General features: G+C 38.3%; 1 protein-coding gene across 3 annotated transcripts in view; it reads left to right on the forward strand.

Annotated features, from left to right (window-relative positions):
* Window positions 1-6,978, forward strand: part of MXI1 (MAX interactor 1, dimerization protein) — a 93,020-nt gene extending 86,042 nt beyond the window's left edge. For all 3 annotated transcript variants that reach the window (XM_055560356.1, XM_055560355.1, XM_055560357.1), the window contains one exon: window positions 4,438-6,978. In XM_055560356.1, the coding sequence (XP_055416331.1) occupies window positions 4,438-4,601 (164 nt within the window). In that variant the 3' untranslated portion in view covers window positions 4,602-6,978. The remainder of the gene's footprint in view (window positions 1-4,437) is intronic.
* The last annotated feature ends 3,819 nt before the right edge of the window (window positions 6,979-10,797 follow it).

Raw genomic sequence — 10,797 nt, forward strand, 5'->3', positions numbered from 1 at the left:
ATGGGCTTAGCTGCCCTGAGGTATGTGGCATCTTTCTGAACCAGGGATTGAACCCATGTCCCCTGCATTGGCAGGTGGATTCTTAACCACTGGACTACCAGGGAAGTCCTATTATGGAAGATTTAAAACATATACTAAAGTAAATAGAATCATGAACTCTCAGGTATCCATTATCCAGCTTGTACAGTTTTTCAACATTTTGTCATTCTTTTTTCACCTGTTCTCTACCACCCATATGCCCTGACCATTTCTTCTGAAGTTTTTAAAATCAAATCTCAGGTAACATTTCATTTTGTTCCTGAATACTTCAGTATGTTATCTTTAATAAATAGTACTTTAAAAAATACACAATACTGTTACGTCCCATAAAATTGAGTTAGCCAAAAGTTCATTGCTTCAGTTCAGTTCAGTTGCTCAGTCCTGTCCGACTCTTTGCAACCCCATGAATTGCAGCACGCCAGGCCTCCCTGTCCATCACCATCTCCCAGAGCTTACCCAAACTCATGTCCATTGAGTCAGTGATGCCATCCAGCCATCTCATCTTCTGTCGTCCCCTTCTCCTCCTGCCCCTAATCCCTCCCAGCATCAGGGTCTTTTCCACTGAGTCAGCTCTTCGCATGAGGTGGCCAAAGTATTGGAGTTTCAGCTTCAGCTTCAGTCCTTCCAATTCACAACAATTTTATTAGATTGTATTATGATAGCTCTCGTATCAGTGTGCATATTTTAAAAAGCTTTAGTGAATTTTCATGTAGCCGTTTTAATATTGAAGATGGAAGAAAAAAACATTTTCAGAATATTATTTCAAGAAAGGTAAAAATGCAACTGAAACACAAAGATTTGTGCAGTTTATGAAGTTGCCGTGACTACTCAAATATGTCAAAAGTAGTTTGTGAAGTTTCATGCTGGAGATTCCTTGCTGGATGATGCTTCACAGTCAGATTGAAGTTGTAAACAATCAGATTGAGACATTGAGAACAATAAACGTTATGCCACATAGGAGACAGTCGACATACTCAGAATATCCAAATCAAGGACTGAAAATCATTTGCATCAACTTAATTATGTTAATTACTTTGTTTAGGTTCCATTTAAGTGAAAAAAAACCTTCTTGACCATATTTCTGCATGCAATTCTCTGCTGAAACATAACAAAAGCACTCTGTTTTTAAATCAAATTGTGACGGACAATGAAAAGTGGATACGGTACAATAATGTGGAATGGTAGACATCGTGGAGCAAGCAAAATGAACCACCACCAACTACATCATCCAAAGGTTATCTTGTGTATATGGTGGAACTGGAAGGAGTCCTCTATTATGAACTCCTTCTGGAAAACCAAATGATTAATTACAATAAGTACTGCTCCCAGTTAGACCAAGTGAGAGCAGCACTCAGTGAAAAGCGTAATTAGTCAACAGAAAATGCATTATCTTCCATCAGGGTACCACAAGACTGCTTGTTTCTTTGATGACCAGGCAAAAACTGTTACAGCTTGACTGGGAAGTTTTGATTCATCTGCTGTATCCACAAGACAGTCCACCTTCTGATCCATTTATTTCAGCCTTTACAAAATTTTCTTAATGGAAAAAATCTTAGTTCTTTGGAAGACTGTAAAAGGCACCTGGAACAGTTCTTTACTGAAAAAGACCAAGTTTTAGGCAGATGGTTATGAAGTTGCCTGAAAAATGGCAGAAGATAGTGGAACAAAACTGAATTTGTTTTTCAGTAAACTGCTTGGTGAAAGTGAAAAATCTGTCTTGTATTTTTACTTAAAAAACAAAGAAACTTTATGGCCAACCCAATAAAATCAGATAATCCTATTTAATGTCATCTAACACCCAGTTTCATCAATTTTTCTCAAAAAAGGCATCTTATGATTGGTGTGTTTGAGTAAGAATCCAAAGTCTACATTTGTTTGTACCTTTTAAGGTACAGTTAGCACTTGAACAGCACAAGTGTGAACTGCACAGGTACATTTATATGTAGATATTTTTCATTAAATATGTGCTACAGTACTACATGATCCATGGTTGGTTCAATGTGCAGATAGGGAGGGCTGACTTAACAGTAGACTCACATTTTTGTCTGTGTGGAGGGTTGGCATCCTTAACCCCCCATGCTGTTCAAGGGTCAACTATACTTCTGTAGTTTTCCCTTTCCCACTTTTTTTTCAATGCCATTTATTTGTTGTAGAACCTGGGAAACTGTATAATTTTTCTTACTGTTTCCCACATTCTAGATGTGGCCGAATGAATCTTCATGGTATCATTTAACATGTTCTGCCTTCATATTTCTTGTAAGCTGGTTGATAGGTCTAGGGGTTTGATTATATTCAAGTTTTTTTTTTTTTGGAGGCACGGATACTTCATAGGTGGTGCTGTGTACTTCCTATGCATCACTTCTCACACTAGTGATAACACTGGTCATTGGGTTCAGATGATGTCATCTTGATACATTAATACAAATGTATCAACCTTTTGCTTAATAGTTTTAAGTTATTGATGATTGTTGCCCTGATCATTATTTCGTTAGGTGTTCCAAAATAGTGATTTTCTATCATTGTTGTGTTTATTAACTTTTTCTTCTTTAAAGAACATTTTTTTCATCAATTTTCTGGTTACCTTCAAATAAAGTCTTTACTGGAAAGATGGGATAAATGCTTGTTTTTGCTTTATCAATTTTCTGAGTAATGAACTGGCACCTTAGCAACCTCCAGAGTTAACTTTTTTGTTTAGCTCTTTGATTATCTTGTAAACTCATATTTTTTCATGTACTGAGTATGTCCCAATCCACTGCATTCTTGTTAATTCAATATCTGAATTTCCCATATTCTGTGGGAACCTTTCAAATAGGTTTTTAACACAACCCTAGGAGTTCATGGGTTTGTTGTCGTTATGTAAAAGCTTACTTTTTTTGTGTGGCACTTGGTTTTGAAGAATAGTAGTTCACCAGAAGCAGCAGCAAGAGCCTCAAGGTCATAATGCATTTACGAGTGAGAGGCATAGCAGAAATAACCCTGTGTAAGGAGGCAGACCTTGGTCCTCGTCTTTCTTTTGCCGGCTACTAAGCTGTGTGATCTTGTTGAGTCTTCAGGCTTTAGCTGCCCTTGCTGCTATCGTCTCCTCCTTGTACCCACCCCACCTCCAAATTTCAGAGAGGTAGTATGTCTTCATCATACTATTCCTGTTCTTACCTGGCAGCCCTCTTTCCCAGTGTTACGGACTTTTAAATTCAGCATGCTCTGGATAGGGTGTTTTGATTGTGTTTCCCAACTATAGGTCGGATGAGTGTTCTGTGATCTAGGAAACACTTAATAGCCTGTGCAGGATTAATGGATATGAAGAAAATAGTTATGCATTCATAGGATTATTTGTACAGTTTGTTTCAATAACTGAGTGCATTTTAAAAAGACTGCGAAAACTTTTTGAAGCAGTAAGCAGTCTTGAAAATTATATTCTTCAAAATAACTTGCTCTGTCTTCTTGTGCTCAGCTAGAATCCATTTTTCTAAAGCAACTGTGATCAGTGTGAACCGTTAAAATCAGGGCCAATATGAAACATCAGGCTTTTGAATTTAAGAGAATTAAAGGGAGAAAATAAGTCTTTCAGCTCCATTAAAAAAAAAAAAAAAGTATTGCTTTTTATGTATTATTGCTGATTGCACATGTAGTATTTAACAATTAAAATACAGTATGTATATATAAATAGCTGGGTCACGTATGTATTTAGATTTTATCATGTTTTGTTTTTGAAGTTAATCACCACCAGTATTTAAAGTAAAATGCTTTTACTATAATCTTTACTATAGATCTGACTATAATCCAGAGACTCTTAAGCCTCACGCCCTCATTTCAAGAGTTGATAAAAGAAAATTAATTTGAAGACAAATCTGTGTTCTCTTTGCACTTTATAATGATGGGCTTATTGTGGTTACTGAATAGTCAAGAGATCTTTATGATGAATCCTGCAAGTCTACAGAACTATACCACCAAAGGCCTGGATGGATACATATTCTAGTTCATCTATATTGTTTATGCTCCCCCTCCCCACCAACCCCATGAAGGGAGTTCTGCTTAAACATCACTGAGAATTAGTTTCTAGTTTAAGGCAAAACAGATGTTAAACCACTCAGGATTGGGATTAATATTAAACACTTAATTCCCAAATAGGTCAAGTGCTTTTGGTGGGAGGTCTAGACAGACTGGCGTCAAAAGCTTTAGTAAACTTGCTGCATAAATTGAGACCACCACTGTATACCAGACATTTCTTTGCAAATACATCCGTTTCTCATCTTCGGTTCCTTCTGTTCTTAAGAGATCGCTGATAACAGTTTGTATAATAATTCCTTTATACTACAAAAAGTAATTACTTTTCCTCATGCCCTGTTAGTTCTTGCAAGTGCACATATACTAATGTTCCTCCTTTTTTCCCTTTGGCAGAGGAGATTGAAGTGGATGTTGAAAGCACAGAGTTCTCCCATGGAGAAGTGGACAATATCAGTACCACCAGCATCAGTGACATTGATGACCACAGCAGCCTGCAGAGTATTGGGAGTGACGAGGGTTACTCCAGTGCCAGTGTCAAACTTTCGTTCACTTCCTAGAACCCAGCATGACATGACAGTGCAGGGCAAAGTATTCACTGGGCCAATTCAATCCAAACAATCTCTTAAATTGGGTTCATGATGCAGTCTCCTCTTTAAAGCTAAGCAAAACTATACTTGAACAAGAGTCGAGAGACCTCTATTTAAGCAAATACTTAGCAAAAAGTGGGGCAGAGCCTCCCCTGCAGAACAAATATTCATATTTGAAAATCACAGTTTCTAATGGCAGCAGAAAATATATGTGAAATTTTCTCAATTTGATTTAGTTGATTTGAAAGAGGACACTGGAGATTACATCCTCTTTTTCTTTTCTAGTTTGCTCCTATCATATTGAGTAGACACATTTAAGGATGGGATTATGAACCCTTCCCGAGCTCTTTGGTCCTAACAACAAACAAGAATCAAACCTATAGTAAAGACAAGATAATCAGGCATTAATCTTGGATAGCTAAAAAGCTATTAAAACAGCCTAGGACAGCTTATCATGAAGCCTGTGGATGATCAATTCTTTATAAAAAGGGGAAAAAAAAAAAAAAAAAGCTCATTTCATGCTCTGCAAAAGGAGAGACTCGCATGAAGCCTTTTGAAAGGGATCATCATGCAGCTCAGCTTTCTGTTGGATTCCATGCTAAGCAAGCTAACCTTATCCTGCATTGTTAGCACTAGGGCACCCAATCGCCAGCTCTACAGTCAGCCGCCCTTAGGCCCTTGGGGCAGTCCCTGTGCGTGACAGCGTCTACCACGCAGGGCCTGATTTTGGATTGAGGGGCCAGAAGGAAAAAGCTCCACGTGCCTCCGTGTCTGCGTGGGCCAGAAGAGTTGTACACGCAGATTAGCAGGCCAAGGTCTGAGCCACGGCAGCATTTTTATTTCAGATTTTGATAACTGTTTGTATGTGTTGAAAACCAAATGACATCTTTTTAAAGCTTGTCCATAAAAAACATAGACGTCTTTTATAGTGTAAAACACATGGGAAAAAAATCATCTATTTTGATGCAGCATTTGATAATGATAAAACACCTCACACCTCACTCTTTATAGTGCACAAAATGAATGAGGTCTGGGCTAAGTAGAAAAAAGGTCAGTGGTGTTTTTGTTCTCTTTTAGAATCATTACCTTTTATCATCTCTTAACCATCTGATATCTATAGTAGACACACTATCATAGTTAACATAGTTAAGTTTGGCACTTGTCTCATTTTAATGTAAAGATCTGCTTCCATTTCCTACAGGCAGTCTCTCTCCTTCCTCACAGCCCCATTGTGCAGGTGCTATTGTTGCTCTTGTCAATATTTTCAGAAATGTTATTTTAAGTGAAATTTCTAGCCTGCACTTTGATGTCATGTGTTCCCCTTTGTCTTTCAAGCTCCAAGGTTCTCCCCAGCCCTCCCCCTTATCCTGGGAAGCCTTGGAGACCTTACCCTGACTCTTTGGACTTTGTATACTTTAAATAATTTAACTACCCTTAATTACTTAAAAAAGGAAAAAAAAAGCTTTATGATTTTCATAACTTATTGCTGATTTTAATGGGTTAATTTCAGTCCTGTAGTTTTATTTTGTTTAGATAGGGCTGGGCAAGGAAAAAGAAAATAAAGACAACCATATTTAGCAGTGCAGTTGAGTTGTGTGTATGTTAAACTATCCTTTGTAAGTAGCACTTTTAACAGCTCTCACTGCTTCTATATATGAAGTGAACCATCTTGGTCATACACAAGGCCTCATCATATACTTATTTGTTCTTGTGCTCTTCCTGTGCCTCCAGAAATATTTTATCCTTGATTGTGGTATGTTTGAGTGAAAGAAATTCTTTGAAGTAGATGTGTGAAAAACTGCATGCCTTTAGAAGCCCCTTATTAGAACTTGCTACTTCAGGTGCTGGGGACTTAATGCAAAACATGGTAAAAGAAATTTGTTTCTGTGGCCCAGGTAAATTATTTCTGGTTTCATTTATAATTACTCCTGGCCAAGTCAAAATATTCCTCTATATGCTTACTTTTGACTTTCCCAAGGGAGACAGTTTGAAGACTCTGCTAACTACCATGGAAAGTAAATGGAAGCCAGTGACAGAGTTTCTGTTTTGTTATTCCCATGGCATTCACTTCAATCACTTGCCTAGGGCTGGAATTTGGGACTTCATTTAGGTGAACTTGAGGCGCTGCCATTTTGCTGTATATGTAAGGATGGTGGGCTGGGAAGCCTTTGTCACAAACCTATAGGACCTATTTCAACTGCCCCCTAAACTACTCCTTCCCTGAATTTGTTTCCTTTGGGGGAAGGGGATGGATTGTATGATGAATAAGTATTAATTTTTTAAAAGACAAACTGACTTTGAAGATACAAAAAGTTAACCACAAGAAATAAAAATTGTGAATGAAGAATACCCGAGTGCTTTTTGTACCACCCTTCTCGATGAAGGAAAAAATACGAATGAACATCCACACCTTGAGAGGCAAATCTCTTTCAGTGTCCATGTTGAGACTACTTCAGTGGTCGGAATTAATGGCAGTTTAAAGTCATTGCCATTTCCTGTTCTACAGTTTTAGAACAGGTGCCTTCTTGACTGATAATTCCATATAACCTAACTGCAGATGGTTTAACGTACCAAATTTTAATTTCTTCAGGCAGGACACAAAGCCATTTATCATTATCTGTTCTCCAAATAACTTTTTAGGGAATCCCTTTGGCTATATACTATTATTCAAATTGAAAACCAGTCTGGAGGGTCCCACTTAATCCTCACTAACCTGAGTTAACACTGCCCCCTATATAAAAGATCTGCGTGCTATGATGTGTGCTCACTCACTCACTCATGGCTGACTCTCTGCAACCCTAAGGACTGTTGCCTGCTAGGCTCCTCTGTCCATGGGATTTCCCAGGCAAGAATACTGGAGTAGGTTGCCATGTCCTTTTCCAGGGGATCTTCCTGACCCAGGGATCGAACCCATTTCTCTTGCGTCTCCCACATTATCAGGTGGATTCTTTACCACTAGTGCCACCTGGGAAACAACAACAGCTTTTAGTACTATGAAGGGATTTTAAAAGGCAGTGAGAATTACTGAGGCAAAGCTTCTACACCTAAGGCCACATGGACAGTTTCCTGGGTCATTTCTCTTGAGAACTGTTTACCCTCAAGGTAAAAGTTTACCAACTGTTTACCCTCCTGGTAAAGGTTTTTTCGAGGGTTTGTTTTCTTCCACTTAGTCCTTTTCCTATTATCCTTCCACCTTGAAATATTCCATAGCCCCTTCCAAAAATTGCATAATAGAAGAAGGGTTTTGGCTACATTTAAATAACAGTTCTAACATTTGCTACGGATGCTGGGCAAGTTACTAAATTACTTCATGGAGACTGTTTCCTCCTGAAAAAGTTGTTAAAAATACTACCTCTATTTTGAAAGACTGTTAAGGATTAAAACTGATATAGGTAATTCAACCCCACCCCAACAATCTAGGGGCTTGTAGCACCTAGATTTAGAGGTATATACTCCTCTACTTTCTCTGATGAAGTCGCTTAGTCATGTCTGACTTTTTGTGACCCCGTGGACTGTAGCCTACCAGGCTTCTCCATCCATGGGATTTTCCAGGTAAGAATACTGGAGTGGGTTACCATTTCCTTCTCCAGGGGATCTTCCCGACCCAGGGATTGAACCCAGGTCTCCCACATTGGAGGCAGATGCTTTAACCTCTGAGCTACCAGGGAAGATATTCTCTTCATCTTGAATCCTGAACTTTAGTTATTCTGACTCTGGGTCTTCCCAAAAAAGATTATTAAAAAAATGGTTCATTTCCACAATTCTGTGGCAGGTTATACATTTTAAGACGTAAACTTTGACATCCCATAGAAATTTTTAAATAAAGGCTTTGTAAGAGTCATGTTATCATTGATTTTAGTGATTACCTGGTCTTCCTAAAAAAAAAAAAAAAGGACCTGAGTTTGAGTATGTTATACACTGATAGTAACTGCTGCATAATAAATTGAGTGCACCAGTTAATATTTTAGTGCTTGCCTCACCATGAAAAAGAATCTTATTGGCCTATGTACTAGATCTAACAGGAAACTAGTTTTCTTATGGAATACATCTGATTCTTTTAAATAATAAGTGTAGATCAAAACAGAGTACTGGTTGGCAGCTTCAGTTCTTCCTTCTGTTTTACCTTTGTGCTCAGTAACCCAGTTGTGTCCGACTGTCTGCAGGCTCATGGACTGTAGCCTGCCAGGCTCCTCTGCCCATGGAATTTTCCAGGCAAGAATGCTGGAGCAGGTTGCCATGTACTTCTCCAGATAATCTGACCCAGGGTGTTGAGCCAGAGTCTCTTTCGTCTCCTGCACTGGCAGGCAGATTCTTTACCACTAGTGCCACCTGGGAAACCCTTTACCTTTTCATACAGTAATCAATTATTAGGGAAAATGACTTAAAATGAAAATGAAGCTCTTTTAAAGTTTTGCCAACTTCCTATAATTTTGGAATTTTCTATTTTCTCAAGCTCTTAGCTATGGAGGATGCTTTTAAGTCTTTACCAGTAGGACAATAATTGGTATATTCTAGATTTTCACACTAGGGCACAGAATAGCACTGTAAAAACACAAAAGCCATAAAATACCTCTAACATGTATATAATAAAAATTTAAGAAGTCAATTGTTTCTAAATTAGCAGCTTCATCACACTCTGAAAGCTAGGTCAACTAAACTTGACAGTGCTTTTGGAGGGAAAAACTGGGCAAAAGAACCAAACGAATTCTTACTCCTCCTTCCCACATACTTTTGGGCAACAAACAACTGGACAACTGGACAATTACCATCTATTAAAGACTAGCCTAGCTGCAGATTGCAGACTTCAACACTAGTTTTCCAAAGTCAAGTGTTTGCTCCCAAGTCAAGTGTTTCCTCCAAGCCTGAATTGTTTCTGTGGTCAGAAATTCACTGCATCTTGCTAAAGTGAGTTACAGGGCTTAAAAGGGGGAAAAAACAAATGCACATCAGTTCCACCAAAAAAAGCAAAGTCATGAGCCAGCAAAATAATGATGATGATTTTGGGGCCTCAAGTTGAGAAAGTAGCTCTTCAAACATTAAAAAAAAAAACCTTTTCTTCTAATGAGCATAACCATAGCTTCTTTAGCTGTGCTCTTTAAAATTAACTGGGGAAACAAACTACAATTTTAATAATTCCAGTAATAAGTGTGTACTGGTTCTGTAAAAATAAACTGGTCAAGTGCTTGGTGGAAGTAAACTGCCAGGTTTTTTTTTTTTTTCCCCAGCAACTAAAAGATGACTTAAGTATCCAAAATTTGGTATTTTTAGTAAGTTCACCTGTCAACTACCAGAAGCCCAGCATTCTTCTCGGATCTGCTTTTCCCTGCTCAAGGCACACACAAAGAAACTTAGGTTGGTGCAGAAGTAATTGCGATTCTGCCTTGTTGACCTTTTTTGTTTGACATTGGAATACATTCTTAATCATTTTAGTGTGCATTTCATGCTTTTGTTTTTTTGCTAGTGACTCATTACTTGCTGTTTATTTTATATTTTAGACTATGGAAATAATACTAAGACAAAAAGCAATTTGAGCGATTTTCTTATTTGAGTTCAAAATGGGTTGTAAAGCAACAGAGACAACTCACAACAGTACATCTGGCCCAGGAACTTCTAATGAACCTACAGAGCAATGATGGTTTAAGAAGTGTTGCAAAGGAAGAAAGAGCCTTGAAGATGAGAAGTGCAGGGGCCAGCCATCAGAAGTTGACAACGACCAACTGAGAGCCATCATTGAAACTGATTCTCTTACAAGTACATGAGAAATTGCCAAGGAACTCCACATCGACCATCCCTATGGTCATTCAGCATTTGAAGCACATTGGAAAGGCGAGAAAGCTTGGTAAATGGGTGCCTCATGCACTGCCCACAAAATCAAAAACTACTGTTTTGAAGTATTGCCTTCTCTTATTCTATGCAACAACAAACTATTTCTCAAGATTGTGACATGATGAAAAGTGCATTTTATATGATAACCAGTGATGACCAGCTCAGTGATTGGACTAAGAACCTCCAAAGCAGCTCTCAGAGCCAAACCTGCACCCTAAAAAGGTCATGGTCACTGTTTGGTGGTCTGCTGCCAGTCTGATGCACTACAGCTTTCTGAATCTTGGCGAAACCATTACATTTGAGAAGTATGCTCAGCAAATTGATGTGATGCACCAAAAAC

The sequence above is a fragment of the Bubalus kerabau genome, chromosome 22, assembly GCF_029407905.1.
Source record: "Bubalus kerabau isolate K-KA32 ecotype Philippines breed swamp buffalo chromosome 22, PCC_UOA_SB_1v2, whole genome shotgun sequence".
NCBI lineage: Eukaryota > Metazoa > Chordata > Mammalia > Artiodactyla > Bovidae > Bubalus > Bubalus kerabau.